This window comes from Bufo bufo, chromosome 5 (assembly GCF_905171765.1).
Source record: "Bufo bufo chromosome 5, aBufBuf1.1, whole genome shotgun sequence".
Classification (NCBI taxonomy): Eukaryota; Metazoa; Chordata; class Amphibia; order Anura; family Bufonidae; genus Bufo; species Bufo bufo.
The window spans coordinates 12,372,766-12,394,062 of NC_053393.1; the positions used below are offsets into that span (position 1 = coordinate 12,372,766).

Below are 21,297 nucleotides of genomic sequence, written 5' to 3' on the forward strand. Positions count from 1 at the left end.
TACATCGTTTACAGGGAGGCAGTACTATCTGTACCTACATCGTTTACAGGGTTAGACAAGGAGGCAGTACTATCTGTACCTACATCATTTACATGGAGAGACAGGGAAGCAGTACTATCTGTACCTACATCATTTACATGGAGAGACAGGGAAGCAGTACTATCTGTACCTACATCAATTACATGGAGAGAAAACAAAGCAGTACTATCTGTACCTACATCGTTTACAGGGTTAGACAAGGAGGCAGTACTATCTGTACCTACATCATTTACATGGAGAGACAGGGAGGCAGTACTATCTGTACCTACATCATTTACAGGAGAGACTGGGAGGCAGTACTATCTGTACCTACATCATTTACAGGGAGGCAGTACTATCTGTACCTACATTATTTACAGGGAGGCAGTACCATCTGTACCTACATCATTTACATGGAGAGACGGAGGCAGTACTATCTGTACCTACATCATTTTCAGGGAGGCAGTACTATCTGTACCTACATCATTTACAGGAAAAGACAGGGAGGCAGTACTATCTGTACCTACATCATTTTCAGGGAGGCAGTACTATCTGTACCTACATTATTTACAGGGAGAGACAGGGAGGCAGTACTATCTGTACCTACATCAATTACATGGAGAGAAAACAAAGCAGTACTATCTGTACCTACATCATTTTTAGGGAGGCAGTACTATCTGTACCTACATCATTTACAGGAGAGACTGGGAGGCAGTACTATCTGTACATACATCATCTACAGCGAGAGACTGGGAGGCAGTACTATCTGTACCTACATCATTTACATGGAGAGAAAAGGAGGCAGTACTATCTGTACCTACATCAATTACATGGAGAGGCAGTACTATCTGTACCTACATCATTTACATGGAGAGACAGGGAGGCAGTACTATCTGTATCTACATCATTTACAGGGAGGCAGTACTATCTGTACCTACATCATTTACATGGAGAGACAAGGAGGCAGTACTAGCTGTACCTACATCAATTACATGGAGAGACAAGGAGGCAGTACTATCTGTACCTACATCATTTACATGGAGAGACAGGGAGGCAGTACTATCTGTACCTATATCAATTACATGGAGAGGCAGTACTATCTGTACCTACATCATTTACATGGAGAGGCAGTACTATCTGTACTTACATCATTTACATTAGAGTCAGTGCATTGAGGCAGCTCTAGTGCGGAGGTCCCCAACCTTTTTGTATGTTGTGCGCCACTTTCAATGATGGTCGGGAGCAACAGCCAATTCAGAAAATAAAGAAGAGAAATTCTGAACGTGGAGAAACAAAAACATAAAATTGGAAACATTCTCTGATAATGTTGTAGACCAGTGGTGGCGGACCTATGGCACGGGTGAAAAGGCGGCTCTCAGAGCCCTCTGTGGGCACCCTGGAAAAAGTCTATGGCGTACCAAGGGCGCACTATGCACGGCACAGGCGGCGCACAGAACGCAGGCGTCTATAGGTGACTGATGGAAGATCTACGATACTGGACGCACTCTCTGAAGGCTTCACCATCACTGACCTAGAGTGTAGTGTGGGACAAAATGTCACATCTGACAACATTAGGCTCCATTCACACGTCCGCAAATGGGTCCGCATCTGTTCCGCAATTTTGTGGAACGGGTGCAGACCCATTCATTCTCTATGGGGACGGATTGGATGCGGACAGCACACAGTGTGCTGTCCGCATTTGCGGAGCGCAGCCCCGATCTTCGGCTCCGCAAAAGATAGAGCATGTCCTATTCTTGTCCGCAGCTTGCGGACAAGAATAGGCATTTCTATAGGGGTGCCGGGGGGGGGTGTTGCGGATCCGTAATACACCATGGACGTGTGAATGGAGCCTGAATCTTCCAAAAAAGACAAGACTTTTTCAATAAAAGGAACGTAAAAATAATTTATTACAGAACTTTATCGCTTCTGACATCAATGTACAGTGCATTTCTGGGACATGTTTTGGTTCTTTATTGTGGCTGAAGTTCAGAAATATAACATTGTGGGGGTCCATGATCAGGAGATAACATTGTGGGGGTCCATGATCAGGAGATAACATTGTGGGGGTCCATGATCAGGAGATAACATTGTGGGCGTCCATGGTCTGGGATGTATCAGAGGATAACACTGTGGGGGTCCATGGTCTGGGATGTATTAGGAGATAACACTGTGGGCGTCCATGGTCTGGGATGTATTAGGAGATAACATTGTGGGCGTCCATGGTCTGGGATGTATCAGAGGATAACACTGTGGGGGTCCATAGTCTGGGATGTATTAGGAGATAACACTGTGGGGGTCCATGATCTGGGATGTATCAGGAGATAACACTGTGGGGGTCCATGGTCTGGGATGTATCAGGAGATAACATTGTGGGGGTCCATGGTCCGGGATGTATTAGGAGATAACATTGTGGGGGTCCATGGTCTGGGATGTATCAGGAGATAACATTGTGGGGGTCCATGGTCTGGGATGTATCAGGAGATAACATTGTGGTGGTCCATGATCAGGAGATAACATTGTGGGGGTCCATGATCAGGAGATAACACTGTGGGGGTCCATGATCTGGGATGTATCAGGAGATAACATTGTGGGGGTCCATGATCTGGGATGTATCAGGAGATAACATTGTGGGGGTCCATGATCAGGAGATAACACTGTGGGGGTCCATGGTCTGGGATGTATCAGGAGTTAACATTGTGGGCGTCCATGGTCTGGGATGTATCAGGAGATAACATTGTGGGGGTCCATAGTCTGGGATGTATCAGGAGATAACATTGTGGGGGTCCATGGTCTGGGATTTATCACGAGATAACATTATGGGGGTCCATGATCAGGAGATAACATTGTGGGGGTCCATGATCAGGAGATAACATTGTGGGGGTCCATGGAATACACTGGGAGACAGCGCCCCCTGCATGCTGTGCGGCTTTATCCGGACCCCCATATTCAGGCCTCTTGCACACGACCGTATGGCTTTTTCAGTATTTTTGCCGTCCGTGTGCATTCCGTTTTTTTTTGCTGGCCCCTGATAGAACAGTCCTATCCTTGTCTGTAATAATAGGACATGTTCTATCTTTCAACGTAAACAGAAGGCATACGGACTACCTTCCAGGTTCTTTTTGCGGATCCATTCAAGTGAATGGTTTCGTATACGGAACGCAAAAAACGGAACGTAAACGGAAAAAATAAACGTTTGTGTGCAAGAGGCCTTACTCTGCCTCACCGGTATCACACCTGGATCTACAAGATGTTTTGTGAGGAGACGTTTAGGAGTTTGGCAGGAGATCGATGGGATGAATGAGGAGAAGGAAGGGAAGGTGAGTTACAGAACGGTGAGGGCTGCAGGTAGGTTCACCTCTATAATAGTCTAAGGCAGGAATCATTTACAAAAGGCAAACAACGTCCTACATCGGGATCTCCAGAATGTGGGAAACTACAACAGTGTCCCTCTGTCACCACACAGAGACATGGAAGGTGTGGATGAAGAGCCCTGAGGGCAACTACGACCATCTCACCCCACAGAATGAGACACTACCCCAAAGTCTGCGAGATTACACCACTGATGTGAGATGTTGCCTGAAAGTCTGAGAACTTACCATATAGATGTGGGATATTATACATGAGATACTACCCCACAGATCTAAGACGGTGCCTAAAGCTGTGATGGCTGACCTCCGGCTGTGGTGAAACTACAACTCCCAAGATGCCCCCTTGCTTGGCTGTTCTCAGAACTCCATATAAATGAATGGATCATGCTGGGAGTCGTAGTTTCACCACAGCTGGAGGTTAGCCATCACTGCTAAAGTCATAGATTTTACCCTGAGTGTGAAATATTACCTCTCAGTCTGAGATATCACCCCACAGATCTGCACCATCACCCCATAGATGTGAGATCTTTCATCAGTCTGAGATATCACCTCACAGATCTGCACCATCACCCCACAGATGTGAGATCTTACCTCAGTCTGAGACATCACCCCACAGATGTGAGATCTTACCTCTCAGTCTGAGATATCACCTCACAGATCTGCACCATCACCCCACAGATGTGAGATCTTACCTCTCAGTCTGAGATATCGCCTCACAGATCTGCACCATCACCCCACAGATATGAGATCTTACCTCTCAGTCTGAGATATCACCTCACAGATCTGCACCATCACCCCACAGATGTGAGATCTTACCTCTCAGTCTGAGATATCACCCCACAGATCTGCACCATCACCCCACAGATATGAGATCTTACCTCTCAGTCTGAGATATCACCTCACAGATCTGCACCATCACCCCATAGATGTGAGATCTTTCATCAGTCTGAGATATCACCTCACAGATCTGCACCATCACCCCACAGATGTGAGATCTTACCTCTCAGTCTGAGATATCACCTCACAGATCTGCACCATCACCCCATAGATGTGAGATCTTACCTCTCAGTCTGAGATATCACCCCACAGTGTGAGATATAACCCCACATATCTGGTTTATTGCCTCCAAGATTTAGGAATCTGACATATCTCAGAAAAAACAAATAAAAATTAAGTATTTCCTGTATAAAATGTCATGGTGGAGATGTCCACCCGGTGACGGTTTCTTCAGCTCAGACTACAGCTAAACAGGCGGAACTGCCGACACATATTGCAGTATTTCCTGAGGACCTACTATGACGTGACAGCACATGAAGGGAGTATACATCATGTGTATCTATAACTGGCTACTGACTAAGTCTGTGATGCCACCCGTGCCCCTCCCCGCCTAATGTCATCACTCAGGAGCTGCCACAGTTAGTGCCTTTGGTCTGTGACTTCATTGGCCGGAGGCGTTGCACCCTGGCGATTAATGAACGTAACTGCGCAATTTCTACAGGGGCCACGTTCTGAGGCTCCTGGGCTTCAAACCACTGTAGAGCAGTCTCCAGCCCCTGAATGGCCTCGGCCGCTGTTGGGTCATGTTCTAGGTCATCATTATCACTGGGGTCTTCGTTGTCACAGGTGGGGTCTGGGTTCTCCCTCTCTGAGGACTCCTGCATGGCCGGGATGCAGTCATCAAGGTGCACCCACTCAACAAAGTCCTCTGGGGCTAAATGTTTGTAAACCAATGCGGCCAAGTTGGTCAAGTCCGAGAAGACCTTACTACAGTCATCGCTAACTGTGTCCGCTGTGGAGCTGCTCTCGAAAGCTGCTCTGAGGCCATAGAGCCAACATTTCTCAATACTTCCAGCCTGTATCATTCCCCACGCCTGGCCGGACAGGTAGATCATGTCTTTCAACAGAAAAGCCTTGACAAAATCTGAAGGAGGACCCTCAGCGGACACTACCATCCTCAGGAGCTCACGCTTGTAGAGTTGTTTGAAGGAAGAGATGACTCCTTGGTCCATGGATGGGATCTTACTTCTGGCGTTTTTCGAAAGGAATAAGACCCGTAGGCTGCCGTCGGGGGACTGAAGCTCCTTCTCGGGCAGAGTTCCTGCACACTGGTTGACAAGGAGGACTGCTTTCTGTTGGAGACAGCATCGTCTCAAGTATCGCTTCACTGTGGGTACAAACTCCTCCAAAAACCACTGTCTGAGAAGATCTGGAGTCATCTGCGCGTTCTTACAGTACGTGTAGGTCGCTGGTAACTTGTCTTGTTTGTGGTGCCAAAGACTTGGTGGATCCCGCCGATTTCCGACAACCAATGGTTTTAGTTTGTGGTTGCCAGTAAGGTTGGCGACCAGGAGAATGGTGACTCTGTCCTTCACTTTCCGGTGACCTCCAGGCTGCTTAGCTGTTTCAATGTTGTGGGTTTGGTCTGGAAGGAGCTTCCAGTATAATCCAGTGATGTTGGCGTTGTAGATCTGCTCATCTCCATAGCCACCGTCGTTTGCCGATGTCTTGGGTTGTTCCTCTGGGTAGACCAGAACCGGGTCAATATCTGCTGGCCTGATCTCTGGTTCTCCATAGATGCGTTGGCTGGAGATGCCGTGTCTTCTCTGCCATCGCCAGAACCAGCCATGGCTGGCCTTGAAGGTGCAGTCCTCTCCATAGATCTGCTTGGCGAACGTCTCGGCTTGAGCTTGGATAATCGGCCCTGAGAGAGGAACTCCTTGCTGTCGTAGAGCGATGAACCACGAATACACGGCGCGGTCAATCTCTTCTTCATTGGCAAGGCGCATTTTTTTCCTCTGCGTCCCTACGTCTCCTCCAAGCTGGTCCAGAAACCATCTTAACTTCTGCTCGTCCTTCAGCCACCCCCGGAGAGTTCCTCCTGGCACCCCGAAATCCCTGGAGACACTGGCCTGACGTTCCCCGTTCTTGACCCTCTCTATGGCCTCCAGCTTGTCTTTGATGGAGTAGGCCTTACGTAACGCCATCTTCACCATGGTCTGCGCCCGATCTGCATCACCCAGTCTGGTCTCCAGGATCCGCCGTCCCTGGCAGGACATGACAGCAGGCGCTTGCTGCGGGCACAGGCACACACGTCATTCAGGCACCCATGAGTAGTCCACAAGGAAGGTGTGGTCTGTGCCCTGAGGTGCCAGGCTGTGGCCGCTGAGCTGCCAGCTAAGGCCCTGCTGGCTTCCTTTTGTTTGGCCTCTTGTCACAGCTTTACCTCCTCCCCTCCACAACCCAAACTCTGCCCAGTCAGGGAGACACACACGCATGCGCCGTGCCAACACCCTGCCAAGCCCACAGCGCATGCGCTTGTCTTCCAGCTGTCGCCCTACGTCACATAAATACGCATGCGCGCGGCTCTGTAACCTCCACGTCCTTACCGCGCAGGCGCTGATTTTAGGCTACGTCGTAGACTCAACCATCGCATAATGGAGCAGGGTAGCGAACCAAGGTAAATTAGCCGCTCAGTGACGTGCGGAAGGCCGAGTGAAATATTATCAGGGGGACTGATGCCGTTAACGTGTGTGGCCGTTAGTGACCGTTAGTTTAGAAGCCTACTTTCCACTCGGTGCCTCCCCTTTTTATATGCGTTGGTGTGGTCCGGGTTACTAGAGGCGGTCACGTGGTACGCTCCTTCCCTCCCGCTCTCTCTCCTGACACGGCGGCTTCTGCAGTGTGAGTACCGGGCCCGGCACAAGGGGTCCCGCCAGTCCCCGGCTTGTCGGGCGGGTTATTGGGGGCTGAGTGTTTAACCGGAAGGTCTAGGGGTCTGTACCGGGCGCTCGGCCTAGCGGTCGGGGAGTTGTAACGGTATGTGGGGGGGAGGGGTGATTGTGAATGGACTATGTGAGGGGCCAGCTGATGGCAGGGGAGCCATGAAGTGTGGGGGCAGGGCTGTGTATGTGACATGGGGGGCTGGGTGTATATGCGACACTGGAGGTGTGTGGGGGGGGGGGGTGTATATGCGACACTGGGGGTGGGGGGAGCTGGGTGTATATGTGACACTGGGGGGATGTGACAGGGCTCAGCTTGGGGGGGATTCATGAAGTGTGGGGGCTTGTCAGGCAGGGCTGTATATGTGACATGTGGGGGCTGGTATCTGTGTGTATGACATGGGGGGGGCGGTCGGTGAGGCAGGTATGTTGTGTGTAACTCTCATGGGGGGGTTGGGTTTCAGGTGCACGTACATATGGCGGGGGGGGGGGGGGGGGGATATTGGGCAGGCACACGTGTATGATATGGGGGTTAACGCAGTGCTGTTCGGTGTCTGCCATCTGTAAATGACGTCCTCTAACTCCGGTCACCGGATGAATCTACATCAATAGTTGCTGTTCACATACATGACTGATTATGAGCTGCATCCTGACTTTATGCTCCAGAGCTGCACTCTCTTCTGCAGAGCTGAACTCTCCTAGTGTCTGCACCTCGCCTGCCCTGGGATTACAGGAGCTCAGCTCTGACCGCCACAACCTTGAGGTTTCCCGCAGCAAGCGGCAGAATTGTGAGCGCAGCTCTGACTTTGGTGACGCGATCGTAGATCGGCCGCCCAGCGTTTATAATCCTATCGGGTCTTGAGAATGAAGTTAAAAACTGCGTCAACCTCTAGAGACCTGTTCAGACCACAGCTACGTAGGAAGGTGATTCTTCTTCTGCTCCAGGTCCTTAGAACCGCAGGAGACAAGTGCGACGCTCCCCTAAATCCACCAGTCTCATGGAGTGGGGGCAGCGCTGCCGGTGCAGGGACTCCAGCACCTGGTTGTGGGTGGGGGGGTCCCAGCAGTCGGACCTTCATAATCAGGTACATATCCCTTAGGTCTCATGCACGTGTCTGGACATGGTCGATGTCTTTTTGCGGGACTGCGGCACGGACCTACAGCTGTGGACTGCGCACTGTCTGCACTTTTCGCGGCTTCGTTGACATGAATGCGTCCGCATCTGATCTGCAAGTCCGGTCGTGTGTATGGGGCCTCATCCTGTTATGGTGGATGCATCCAGAGCCCTCCTCAGGGGCCCGCTGTGATCGCCGGAGGGAGAGGGTAGACGCGCAGTACTGATGTCCATACGTGTATAAAGTATGGATGGGGGAGGGGCATCTTCATCATATGGACGTCATGTTGGAGCAGGCGCTCTAGCTCTTTGACCCTTCCTCCGGAGAAATATGCAGTAGCTGCAGGGTTAATATAGGACGGAGCAGCCTGGGGGGGGCTGGCTGGCTCAGCCCTATCTGGTAGCGGGCAGCAGTTCCTGTGTGATTGGGGGGGCAATCTGATAAATGTGCAAAATGCGTAACGTTTCCGGTGAGAATTGCTGCGGTTCCTGTAACCTTTTCCAGTGTCTTGCATGAGGTGGCGCTCTCTAATGTTCCTGCTCTCTTACCGGGTGGCGCTCTCTAACGTTCCTGCTCTCCTCTTCTCCTGCTGCCTCGGCTGCTCAGTTCTCCTGCGGTACATAGTGAGTATGCTCCATCTGCTCGTCTGCATGAACTCTTCAGCCATCGCTCCATCATCGTGCCGTTCTCATTCAGCTGCTTCTGGAGGGTTTAGTGGGACAGATGCTGACGTACAGGAATGCTGATGCAGCAGAGCCGGGTGCGTAAAGCCTGGTTTGCAGGCTATTCTGGGGAATGTAAGCAGGACACGCCTGTTGTACATCGCTGTGTACCACATTACAGAAGCCATGATGTGTCGGGCATTAGAGGGTTACAGTGGGCCGGTCAGAAGTCTTGGGGGGGCTTTACTGACATCTCTGCATCAGTTTTTCTGAGGGGAGGTGACTACTGCATCTGTCTGACAAACTCCTGTCTGCTGTTCCTCACAGCTCTGTAGTCTCCATTGCATGCCTCTGCCGGACGTGCGGTGACACAACCATTAAGCGTTACTGCTCCCAGGTCTTCAGGATGTCCCAGCCAATCTGCCCCCCTAGGACGGACAGAACTGATGCCCAGGCCTGGCCCCGCTTTATAGAACCTGTGTAATAATGGGGCCCGATTTCCCATTCCCTATATCTTGCTATAGATGCAGCTCCGATATTGAGGGGTTATCGTCTTACTACGTGGCATCGCGCGGTGCGGTCCCGCACAGCGGGGGTGTTACTGGTGTTTTTCCGTAGGTGACTATCTGGGTGGGACACAGCTTTCTCCCCTCTCCACCAGCTGAGCCGCCACTTCCTTACAGTGCTTGGCCCATCACTAGGATATGCCACCAATGTCAAACGGGTGCGGTTCCCGCCTCTGGGACCTGCACCCATCTCCAGAACAGGCCCTGAAAGTTAAAAGTTGTTTTCTAAGCTTTTTATACTTATGACCTATCCTCATGTGTCTGACCCCCACTGATCAGATACTGGTGACCCTTCCTGAGGGTAGGTCATCAGTGTAATAATCTCAGGAAAACCCCCTTTAAGGTGAGCATAGCACGCTCCCCCTATTCACAACTATGGGAGTTCCGAAAATATTCCCGTAGAAGTGAATAAAGTGCGGTCACTGCTCCATTCGCTTCTTCTGTGGGGCTATGGAAGTCCCAGTGTGCGGACTGTTCTGGAGACGGGTGCTGGTCAGAGGTAGGACCCGCACCTATCTGACATGGGTGGTGTATTGCTAGGATATGCCACCCATGTCCCGGGTCAGACGACCCCTGGCCGGTGCGGAGGACGTCTGGTTTCTCTTGATGGTTGTGTCAGTCCAATGAGCCGACCTCATTCCTCATCTTCTGTAGTAATGCGGGACATTGACCATCGCCGCACCGGAGGGGCTGAGTTTGGTTCCCCCTGCCTCGGATCCGCTGTGTTTCTGGAGCGGGAACCTGGTTCATTGCCTTCTGGTCCATTATCGCCGTTCAGTCTTTGCATGATCTGGCTTCATACAAACATGGTGTTACCAGAGAAGACGCCCCTGACCGCCCCCAACCTCCAGCCTTGTAGAACTATGCACAGAGGTAAATGGAGTATGCTGGGAGTTGTAGTGTCACAACAGCTAGAAGTTGCTGACCCTTTAGCTCTAGTGCCTCCAGCGGCTCCATGCCGTTCACTGGCGGGCCCCCTGCACTGGCGGGCCCCCTGAGTGCCTTATATACAAGAAGGCTGCAGAAGCCAAATGGTCCCTATCAGTCCATGAGTAATAAAGTGCTGTGCTCCTGTTCAAGATCTCTGCTTGCTGTCAGGGAATGACACGCCATTATTGTGGGGAGGATTGTGGATTCTCCATCTGAATTTTGCAGGTGGAAAACCTGTAGCTCTTAATAGTAGAATCAATGTCGCCAGAACCTCATCCACCGCGCCTGGCCGGCTCATTACAGGGCGCCAAACTATGTCTGAGCGGGAGTATTGCCATTCACTGACAGCAAGCTTGAGGCTTAAGCAGGGAGGATTCATAGCAAAGTATATAGAATTTTTTTTTCCTCCTATAAGGATTATTGTTTAGTAAAATAAGACCCCCCCCCCCCCCCACCCCCTTTTAAATTTCCGCAGTTTTTTTTATTTTTTAATTAAATAACCTGGGTGTTTTCAGACTTGGCGGTCTTGGTTTATAAGAAAACTGGACTGAGAACCGCAGTATCTCTGCACTGTGTGAAGGCAGCCTTCGACGACCACCAGGCCGTGGACGCAGATTTCCGCGTGAGCTGCAGGACAGTGGTCCCTAACCTGTGGCTTTCCACCTGTTGCAGAACTACCGCTCACATCATGCTTTGAAAGCCTGTGATGGTCACTGAATGATTGGAGTTGTAGTTTTGCTGTAGGGATCCCAAGGTCCGGTCCACTTATCCCTCTTCTCCCTGTTGCGCCCCCCGGTGTCTTCTCTGGTAAATGCCCCGTGTCTTGTGCCTCTGTCCGCCCTTTCAGCTCTTGTTGTCTTTTAATGCTGCCGTACGGTGAAGATGAGGACGAGGAAGCATCAGAGCCCCGCAGAGTCCGGCTTGGTGGACAGACACGAGGACGGAGCCAAGCTCGTGTGCGAGGCCCCGACGTCAACAACCCCTAAAAAGATTGAAACAACAAATGGAAACCAGTCGGAGACTGCGGACATCGACCAGAAGAAAGCCAACGACAAGAAGCAGAAAAAGAGGAGAAGGTCCCCCCGAAACAAAGCCCCTCCTGTGAAGGCGGACTCTGCTCTCCTCGGCATGATGGCCGAGGCCGTGTGGTTGGACAGGTTTGTCTATGACGGGGCTGAATGCTATTACCACACGGTGCTCGCAGCAGAGCCGGCCCGGGCATCGGCGGCAGCCGTTAAACACGAGAACCATGCCGCAGAAGGCTGCTGCCACGTCCAGACGACGGCGTGTCACCACGTAAGCAAAGGCATCTGGGTCAACAAGTTTAGCTTCGAGGACGCCGAGAGCCACTTTGTCAAGCAGTATTCCTCCCCTCTGGCTCCTCGAATGCTAAACCTCAACCTGGTCTCTCCTGACCGCACAGTGCCACGGTCCTCGCAGAAGACTCCTGATGAAGGCTATGCAAGTGCCACCCCGACTCCAGCCGCCGCGCCCAGTCCACTGACTCTAAACTCCATAATATCCGACCAGACTGTGAACGGGAAGCCTCACTGGGCCGGCCTGCATGGCCTTCTGTCTGAAGTGTGGCTCGACAAGACCCTGTATGACCAGGCGGAGGTGCGTTACTACGAGCACGCGGCACAGGCTGCCCCCCAGACCGCACCAAGCCTGAGCAACTGGAGCCAGAAAAGGGGCAAGAAGGATAAATGGAGCAAGAAATCTGCAGGAAGGCAGCCTTCGGTCAGGAGGAAGGAGCTGGCCAGCATCCCCGAAGAGACCGCCAATGCACTGTATTACCCCGCGTACTACCTGCACGCCGACAGCGAGAGAGTCTGGCTCGATAAGACTGCGCACGACAAAGCCGAAGAGAACTTCTACGCGGCTCGTAGCCATGAGACGTCCAACGCTGTGAAACCCATCAGGTCGTCATCCGTAAAAAGCAGGCACGGTGGCACGAAGTAGGAGCCCATTATGTATATACTTGTATACCGCTCTCCGCCTGTGTGATATCTGCTTTATTCAATGCTGCGTAAACTTGATTAACCCCTTAAGGCCCCTAAGCTGGCCATAAAGATTAGAGAAGTGTCACCCATCGATCTTGGCAGGACTGGCATCCGGCTAATGTGTATGGAGGCCTCCAGACTAGGATGAGGCAGTTGGATTTCAGTATGCCTGATCCTTGTACTTGCTGCCAGACAGGGTCCAGGACACATGCATGCTCGGCTGAGCGAGCATGTGTATGGAGGTGTTGGGAGAAATGTGTTCGGCGGCACCAAGACCTACCGGTGACCTCCTGTAGGGAGCGCTGTTGAAGGTGGGTACCAGCATGGGGTAGTGCAGTCTTGTGTGAATCACGCCTTATCCTTTTAAGAGAAATTCTGCAGCTTCCTAATGTACATTATTTGCATTTCGCAGGCTTCAGTCTTCACATCTGATTGCTGTCAGTGAGTGGAGGCTTTCTTGATTAAGATAAAAAAAAAAAAAGTCCTAAAGGTTTTGTTACAGTATCAGTCTAGTGTGAGTCATATGCTGCAGCACAAATCTCCCCCGATGGCTTGTTATAGTGCATCAGTGTTTCCATTCAATGACTGCAAGAGGATCCTGATATTCTGTCCTGTGCTCAATTTCACAAGCCTCTAGACGTAACTAAAGTCCTGGGTGGATCAGTAGGTTGGGAAGCTGCAGAAGTTCATGTCCGGCATGTAAGCTTTTGCACAGGACTGGGCGAGCCCCACTTTATGCATCAGCTCGGGTGCTAGAGAGCCCCTTAAGTGCGGGGGGGGGGCTGACGAGACCGGCCGTGGTGGGCCCAAGTCCTGAAGTGAGACAAAGACAGAAGTGCAGTTTAAGAACGTCTACAAGGTAAAGAAAAAAACTTCCCATAAAAAAAACTCTTGGGGCCCCTTTCACACGAACGAGTTTTCCGTGCGGGCGCAATGCGTGACGTGAAAGCATAGCACCCGCACTGAATATGGACCCATTCACTTTTTTTTTTATATATATTTTTTTCACGTATCAGGTCTGCGTTGCGTGAAAATCGCAGCATGTTCTATATTCTGCGTTCTTCACGCAGCCCTGGCCCCATAGAAGTGAATGGGGCTGCTTAAATAACTCATTGCATCCGCAAGCAAGTGCAGATGCGATGCGTTTTTGTTAAGAGATGTTGATTGTAAACCTTCAGTTCTTTATCACGCGCATGAAAAACACATTGCACCCGCGCAGAAAAAACAACGCAATCGCAGACAAAACTGACTGAACTTGCTCGCAAAATGGTGCGAGTTTCACTGAACGCATCCGGAGCCGATCCGTCACGCTCGTGTGAAAGAGGCCTTACGGTATTTCCCTGCGTCCTTGAGGTCTGATCCCATCCCAAGTGACTCCTAGAATAGGCTTTCAAGTTATGAGCGCGGGAGGTCTGAGACCCCCACTAAACTTAATGCCCCCTCCCTGGCCCCCAGTTGTGCAGGGACACTACAGAAGGGCCCCAGTGTGAGGCGCGGATTAGAAGAGTAGACGGAGGTCTTGACCTGTGTACATGAAGGACGATGCGTTGTGTAGTTTGACATCGTGGGGCAGTGGGCCGAGCGCTGCTGACTGACGTGCCCTGTGTTTTGCAGAGACATGGCGGCTCCATTCCTGAGCACCGAGAAGATCTGGTTTGATAAATGCAAGTACGATGACGCCGAGAAGCAGTACTATGAACATGTAAACCTGAAGTCTGCACCCAACTGCCAGGACCAAGCACAGGTGAGTACAGAGAGGGGGGGGAGGGGGTTTGTCCCCATGATGCGCTCCTGTGGTTCCCCCCACATCCCCTAAGTGCAGATGTTGTAGCCCCCTCACCTCCAGTGTCTTGTGTTGCAGCTTTGCCTCCTGCTCTTCTCTGCGCAGTTGCTGTAATTCGGACCCTGCGCCTTTCTGGTCCGTCCGCAGCTTCTCTTCAGTTACCTGCTGGCTACAGGTGACCCATCCTCAGCGCAGCAGATCTGCGGGGTCCTGCACCCCCACCGATCAGCGCTTTCATCTCTGCACACTGTATAGTGGTCGGGGCCCTGCAGCTGATCGGTGAGGATGCTGGGAGTCCGACCCCGCCGGTCTGTTGACCTAGCCTTCAGATGGGTCCTCAACATCTGTAGCCCAGAGAACCCTCTTAAGGAGCAGGTGAGTCGCCACCGTTGTACATGAATTAGGGCGGCTGCAGTGCCATTTAAGGGGTTGACCCATCTGGGGCCCATCACTGAGACGAGCTGTGGCCCCACCTCTGGGATCTGCTCCTGTCTAACAGCGCTCTCTCCATTCCTTGCCATGGTAGTTCCAACAGCCAAGCGAGCACTTCTGGCTATTTTCAGAAGTTCCATAGTGGTGAATAGAGTGCGCACTGTGCAAGCGCAGCCACCTCTCCATTAACCTGTATGGGAATACTGCGCGGTGCTCTGTTCACTTTGGGTCCCGCTCCTATCTGACCTTGGTGTATGCAGCCGATAACCCCCCTAATGATGGGTCGCTGTAGTAAAGGCCGGTGCCAGATGCCTTCCGTGTGCTCCATCTATTGGTGGTTTTGCAGGAGAAGCTATTTTCTGGCAAAATCGTGCGGCTGCTTAACTTGAACGCTGCACCAAACGTATCTCTGCGCAGGATCTGGCCTCGTCCTAAGGGTAACTGCGCAGGATGCAGGTTTATGGAAATACCCCAGCGTCATTCAGCACCTGCGCAGTGAAGGCCCTCTGACAAGTCTGATTTCTGAGATGGGAATACCCCTTTCAGCGCGCCCCCCTTACCACGAGGTCCCCACAGATGTGGTACGTGGCGGTTGTATGTACTGACTCTCCTGCTTCCTCTGGGCTGGCGTCTGCTTCTCTTGGCAGCTTGTCTTGCGCTCTGTGCTGGTGGTCCCCGTGTACCCCCCCCCCCCCCCCCCCCCCCCGGCGCCATTACCACCTGTTTATGACCCCAGGCTTTTCAGTGACTACTTTCCCTCCTGGTAACATGTACAATGTGTGTGTGGTTCTTTGTGCACGGCCTACAGGAAGACGGAGCAAGCACAATCCTCAGGGACATTGCCAGAGCCAGGGAGAATATCCAGAAATCGCTGGCCGGAGTGAGTACCAGCAGGCGGTGCTGCCCTTCTCTAACCTGTCTCCTAATATTGCCTCCCGTGTGCGTGCCTCCTGGAGATCCTCCATCCTCCCCCATCACTAATACTTCTATGTCTGATTCATCTGCAAAGTGGAGAAGTCCGAGCAAAACTCTGCAGAGACCTGGAGTAGTCCGGGCAGTGCTCCGCTGGGAGTTTTACTCAGAACTTCTCCTTGAAGGTGTGATCCGGTTAGAAGAAGTTGTCCCCTATCCTACTATTACAGCGTCGGGGCTCTGACCTCACCGAGATGAATGGAGGGGCAGCTTGCGCATGCTCCATGTTTCTGTCAGTCCCATAGAGAATGAATGGCGTGAAGGGTGCGTGCTCAACCTGCCCTCCATTCTTCTCAGGAGTCGGACCCCTTCCCCCATCGCCTCTCCTATGGATGGGTGTTAACTGCATCCAATTCCGCTAAGAGGTTAATTATCCAAGCAGCGTGACGACGTAACTCCGGCCCCTAGGTCTGCCACTCTTATAAAGGGGCTCTCCGCTGCTTGTCAGGGGCTGATGACGTGTCCCCCCGCTGTGATCTGCAGCGCCACCACAGGGGGGAATAGAGCATTACATGGTGTCTAGTCATAGAATACAGAACAGGTCCTCCAGAGAAAGGGGCGCTCTTAATAACACCCCCCCGATCAGAGGACCCCCGGCTCTAACTCAAATCATAAGTAGACAAAACGAGGATCTCTAAGCTGGACAACCCCCTTTAAGGTTAACCCTATGTATCATACTGATCATTAATGCTGCACTGATTTTGAGTTGCATTATGTTTTTATACTCCAGCCACATCCAAAGCTGCACTCGGAGGTTGGGTCCTGTATGATACGGCACAGTTGTGCTGTGCGTTACAGTGAGAGCATGATATGCGCCGCGCAGCAGAGCCGTCTCCATACAGATCCTCTGCTGGAATGGGGTGGGGGTGTTGGTGCTGTTTCCCTGGGAACCAGAAGGATTGAATGCAGCTCTGGATGTGACTGGAGTATTCACTGCTCTTGTAGGTGTGTGAGACGCACACATTATGCAGCATATGTACGTACAGTTGGATGATTTCCGGGGTGGAGTGCGGAGAAGGATGTCCAGCCGGCACCTCCATGCTGTCCCCTGTGCGGTGGTCGCGCTGAGGTCCGCAGGGACCCTGCTTTGCTGGAGCTGCGGTCGTGGCTTCCTCGGTCTTGCTCTGCATGTCTGTCTGCCATTACTCCCCCGCATGGCCCTCCTCCCCCTCGTGTTTCCACTCATTAAACAAATCCACATTTCTCCCCTTTCTAGCTGAGGACAGTCCTGCATAGTCCTAAGGAAGGCCAGGCTCCCCCTCCCCCGCACCACTCAGGGCCCCATCCTGTAAGTCTTTGGCAAATCGCAAAGATATAGCATTTGTAGGGTCTGAGGGAGTTCGCCAGAACGCTGTAAATCCTAATCACCTCTGGTCACATTCAGAGCTGCATTCACAATTCTGCCATTGTGGCTTTGGCTACAGAAAATCCTGCTCCAAGCATGCACTATGGGCGTTGTCCCGTGCAGACACTGAACTGTGAATGCAGCTTTGGATGTGACTGGAATTGATTGATAGCAGAACACTTCAGTGAGGGTCTGCTGCCCTCTGCTGGTGGTCTGGAGTCTTACAGCCCCGTCCGTACGATGCATGTCTGCCTCCAGCTTCTGCTGTTTCTGGGTGACGCGTCCTCGGGGTGGCGCTTTGGCTGCACTAAATTATTCTCCATCTGCTCCCTGTACCCAAAGTTCCCCCCCCCCTTAATCATGTTATAACAGCAGAGGTGGGCGAAGGGGCCGCAGCCGGGTACATTAAACCCCTCGCCTACGGCTGGTCACAGTCACTATTCACGGGTTGGGGGTTTGGGAGTTGTTCTTCTTCTTGCAGTTTTCAATCCTTCTCTCGGTTGATTTTGCAGAGCGCGGCGGCTGCCCCCAGTGGAGAGAACGGCGAGCTCCTGTCCCGGGTCGCCAGTCTAGAACATGAGAACCAGAACCTGCAGAAAGGTGCCGTCACTTACTCCTAGCAGGTCGCATGTGATGTTTGTGCCCGGTGTGCAGCCTGCCATGGAAGATGCTGGCACCTGCAGATATCCAATACAGGGACTGGCAACTTTCTGCACGCCAGCTGTTGTGAAAGTGCCACTCCCAGCATGCACCCTCAAGCACCTCATAGAAGTGTATGGAGCATGCTGGGAGTTGTAGTTTCTGAGGTTGCTGATCCCTGAAATGGAATAAAATGAAGGCTGACTTGTGGAATCCTTTTTAGTGGTGAAAGACCTTCAGTCGGCCATCTCCAAACTGGAAAGCCGGATCAGTACACTGGAGAAGTCCGCTACCTCACAAGCATCAGCCCCACTGCCTCCACCTGTGTGCAAGGTAATTGGGATATATGGGGGGCCTGTGTATAACCTACAGACTGTATATAGCGCCCAGTGCAGGACGCTCTGCCTGCAGCCACCACTAGAGGGCTCTGCATTCTGGCTCGGCTGTTTGCTGGGGTGTCCGGAGCTGAATCTGCAGCCATCATGGTGGCTGGTCCCATATTAAAAGGAAGTCTGTCATATCGCAGGCTCCAGTCTCCTCACCTTTCTCCTATCTTTCAGTTACCGGCCCCTACCCCTGCACGTGCCTGCCCACCTGCCGCAGCCCCACAGCTCAAAGCAGAGGAGGATGATGACGACGACGATATTGACCTGTTCGGTAGCGATGAAGAGGAAGATGCAGAGGCCGCCAGGGTCAGAGAGGAGAGATTGCGTCAGTATGCAGAGAAGAAATCCAAGAAGCCTGGACTGATCGCCAAGTCCTCCATTTTGTTGGATGTGAAACCGGTAGGCGGTGTTTAATGTTAAAGCCCTGGTTGGCGCTTGCGGGGTTCTCTCAGATCGCACTAACCCAGTCGTGTCCTCCGTAGTGGGATGACGAGACGGACATGGCAAAGCTGGAAGAATGCGTGCGCTCTGTGCAGATGGACGGGCTGCTGTGGGGCTCCTCCAAGCTGGTGCCTGTGGGCTACGGCATCAAGAAGCTGCAGATCCAGTGCGTGGTGGAGGACGACAAGGTTGGCACAGACATGCTGGAGGAGGAGATCACCAAATTCGAGGACTATGTAAGTGCAGCCTGGCAGCGGGGTCTCACCCTGAACTATATAGAGGACTTGGCTGCTGCAAGACCCAGCCATCCCCAGGGGGATTCATCTCTTAGGCTCACGTATAAGCATTAAGGCTTGGGCAACAGGACGACATTTGTCGCAGTAATCTCGTGAGTCGTGGTGTCGCGCTGTGCTGTGACAGTCGTCGTACAAAAAATCCATCCAAGTTGGATTTTTGTGTGACTGTCGCGTTGCAGTGCGACACCATTGACTATCATTACAAACAATGCGGCGTGACCTGACGTCGCAGTGTGTTGTACCAGTCGTCGTGGAGTAATGCCTCGGGATAGGGCATCAATATCGGATCCCCGCCAATCCTATCCTGAGTCTAGGTCATCACTTTACTCCACTGCACAACCTCTTGTAAATGCTGGGATCCAATGTTAATCCCATCCAGAGCTGCATTCATACTTCTGCTGGTGTACCCCATAATGGTGCATTATGAGAGAGGTGACCTTTTACTGGGCGGTTTCTGCATTGTACACTGGGCACCATAGTATATAACACACTTTTTATTTTGCTGCAGTGAGTTGTGAAGCTTGAGTGACAATAGCATGCAGCTCTGGCTGTGACTGGAGTAGAAGATGTCCAATATCTGTGTTTGTCAGCGTCCATCTTGTGATGTTTCCCTCCCCCCCCCCCTTTCTAATTCGCAGGTGCAGAGCGTGGACATTGCAGCTTTCAACAAGATCTAGTCCAAACCAGAGTGTGAATAAAGAGCAGCGTGTAACCGCCATGTCCAGTGTCTGCCTCCTTCTCACATCTTCTTTATATATTATGGGGTTGTCACCTGTCGGCACCCTTAAAGGGGTTGTCTCGCCTCCTGATCTCAGTGTTGCATCGCTCCCAGCACACTCCCTAAGCTGAAGTGGGGGCGGCACCTCTTGCTGTGTGCGCTCCCAAGGCTGCTAGTGGTCAGAATCACTAGCAGCTTCTGCTGAGCAGGCGCTGTACGGATCATGATAAATGGTTGCCACAATCGGTTTCCTAGTTCTCCATCTTCCCATAGATGTATAGAACATCTGGAGCTGTTCATGACAAGTGGCCAGGGACTGGCGCTAATGCACATGGTGGGCCTATGCGCGCTTGTGCCTGTAATTTCCAGCCACCAGAAAGGCTGGCTTATCCACTTGTTGTGCGCCTGCGCAGTCACTGCTGAGCCGTTATTGACGATGAGCATCTATTAGTAAGTTACGCATGTCGGTTATACACAGAATAAATGCTACTTGCTGAGGTGAGACAACACCCTTCAAACCAGGCGTAGTGCCTGCTAGGGTTGATGCTGCTGAGATCTAGCTTTTCAAAATCTGTTATAGCAATTTTTATTAATTATTCAAATGAGGGCTTCTGAGCACTGAAGGGGGGGGGCGCGCGCGCGCGCATTGTATCTTGGTGCACCTCCGCTTTCCATTGCTGGCCGTAGTGCTTTGAAGCCCTCATTTATGTAAGGAAGAAGTACAGCTGATTTCCACAAGATGGGTTTTATATTAATTGCTGGGATCTACCCTGCCAGGTAGCATATGGCTAAAAAAATCTAATAAAAAGTTGTACACACCCCAAAATATAGAGAAGTACAAATCGCCCCCTAAAAATTTAGAGGGGTCAGAATATGGCTATATAATATCGTATTTTTCGCCCTATAAGACGCACCTAGGTTTTAGAGGGTGAAAATAGGGAATTTTTTTTTTAAACAAAGCTGTTAATGGTCAACATGGGGTTAAAGCATGAGGCACATGAACAGTCACTTGGTATTAATGTTATCCGCACAGTCTTGTGACTTCCATAGTTCCATGTGCCTCACACATTAATATGTGGCCTGTATTCTGTAATCCACATTAACCCCATGGTGCCCATTATTTGAGAAGGTACGGTCACTTAATGTGAGGCACATGGGGCCCACTCCAAAAGAATGTGCCCAGCCTGACACAAAAAATAAGCGACCCCCCCCCCCCCCATTCATGTTTAAAACATGGTAGTGGCAAGATTGGGGTTAATGAGTCACATTAACCCCAATCTTGCTGGCTGCCTGGTACATACCATATGTTTTTTGCCTGCCTTTATTTTCAAGCAGGCCAATCACTTTTGTACTGGGGGGGATCATGATACCTGCTGAGTGCACACAATATAGCAGAGCCCTGCATCACACAGAGAGGACCGTGTTTGTGCAAAACCTCAGATCAGACACTACATTCTAGCAATAGAGCTTTCCCATAGAGATGGGTGCAGTCTGTTGTGCATGTACGCGGCTCCAGGAGGCTGGGACAGGTCCTAGGAGGATCGTGGTTGATGTCCTGCCATAGAAGTGCCAGGCCCTTCCTCAGTAGGTACTGTACATGCCAGGATCAATGTCCGCTACATTGCGGGCTGCGATGTATCCACAACATGCAAAGTGCCGGCCATTCAACCGCCCCCCTTTTCCCCACTGTATTCGTGCTATAAGATGCATTATAATATAGGGGGGGGGGGGGAGAAATGTGTCTCTTAGGGTGAAAAATACTGTATATATATTTTTGGTCAGTATTAAGATGCATTAAAAATGAAGTGACCTTATACAGCTATGTGAATAATAAAGTTATGGCTTTGGGAGGGCTGGGTTTAACCACCTCCCGTCCGCCCATAGACTATAACCGTCCGGGAGGT

At 51.5% G+C, this 21,297-nt stretch overlaps 2 protein-coding genes across 15 annotated transcripts; one reads left to right on the top strand and one right to left on the bottom strand.

Annotated features, from left to right (window-relative positions):
• Nucleotides 1-2,891: 2,891 nt before the first annotated feature.
• TIGD5 (tigger transposable element derived 5) lies at nucleotides 2,892-6,630 on the bottom strand. 10 transcript variants are annotated; one of them, XM_040432653.1, is made up of 3 exons: nucleotides 4,366-6,630; nucleotides 4,244-4,284; nucleotides 2,892-4,036 (listed from the first exon to the last, which is right to left on the bottom strand). In XM_040432653.1, exon 1 carries the CDS (start codon nucleotides 6,440-6,442, stop codon nucleotides 4,787-4,789), a length of 1,656 nt encoding a protein of 551 aa, XP_040288587.1. In that variant the 5' UTR covers nucleotides 6,443-6,630; the 3' UTR covers nucleotides 2,892-4,036; nucleotides 4,244-4,284; nucleotides 4,366-4,786. The 10 variants fall into 10 exon arrangements, with proteins under 10 accessions (XP_040288587.1, XP_040288584.1, XP_040288581.1 ...); XM_040432650.1 differs by having other exon boundaries at nucleotides 4,182-4,284; XM_040432647.1 differs by having other exon boundaries at nucleotides 2,892-4,098; nucleotides 4,182-4,284.
• Nucleotides 6,631-6,803: 173 nt separating this feature from the next.
• On the top strand, nucleotides 6,804-19,393 carry EEF1D (eukaryotic translation elongation factor 1 delta). 5 transcript variants are annotated; one of them, XM_040432656.1, is made up of 9 exons: nucleotides 6,825-6,843; nucleotides 13,996-14,125; nucleotides 15,405-15,476; nucleotides 16,785-16,856; nucleotides 17,426-17,513; nucleotides 17,776-17,885; nucleotides 18,113-18,337; nucleotides 18,421-18,615; nucleotides 19,314-19,393. In XM_040432656.1, the coding sequence occupies exons 2-9, from the start codon at nucleotides 14,000-14,002 to the stop codon at nucleotides 19,350-19,352; spliced, it is 927 nt and encodes a 308-aa protein (XP_040288590.1). In that variant the 5' UTR covers nucleotides 6,825-6,843; nucleotides 13,996-13,999; the 3' UTR covers nucleotides 19,353-19,393. The 5 variants fall into 5 exon arrangements, with proteins under 5 accessions (XP_040288594.1, XP_040288590.1, XP_040288591.1 ...); XM_040432657.1 differs by lacking the exon at nucleotides 6,825-6,843 and adding an exon at nucleotides 6,922-7,067; XM_040432658.1 differs by lacking the exons at nucleotides 6,825-6,843; nucleotides 16,785-16,856 and adding an exon at nucleotides 6,923-7,067.
• The last annotated feature ends 1,904 nt before the right edge of the window (nucleotides 19,394-21,297 follow it).

What these genes read in the sequence shown, in the direction of transcription:
- EEF1D (XM_040432656.1), top strand. Translation starts at nt 14,000, where the DNA reads ATGGCGGCTCCATTCCTGAGCACCGAGAAGATCTGGTTTGATAAATGC. An exon ending in ACCACTCAGGGCCCCATCCT is followed by an intron (nt 16,857 to 17,425) that starts GTAAGTCTTTGG and finishes TTGATTTTGCAG; the next exon opens with AGCGCGGCGGCTGCCCCCAG. An exon ending in GAACCAGAACCTGCAGAAAG is followed by an intron (nt 17,514 to 17,775) that starts GTGCCGTCACTT and finishes AATCCTTTTTAG; the next exon opens with TGGTGAAAGACCTTCAGTCG.
- TIGD5 (XM_040432655.1), bottom strand. Translation starts at nt 6,442, where the DNA reads ATGTCCTGCCAGGGACGGCGGATCCTGGAGACCAGACTGGGTGATGCA.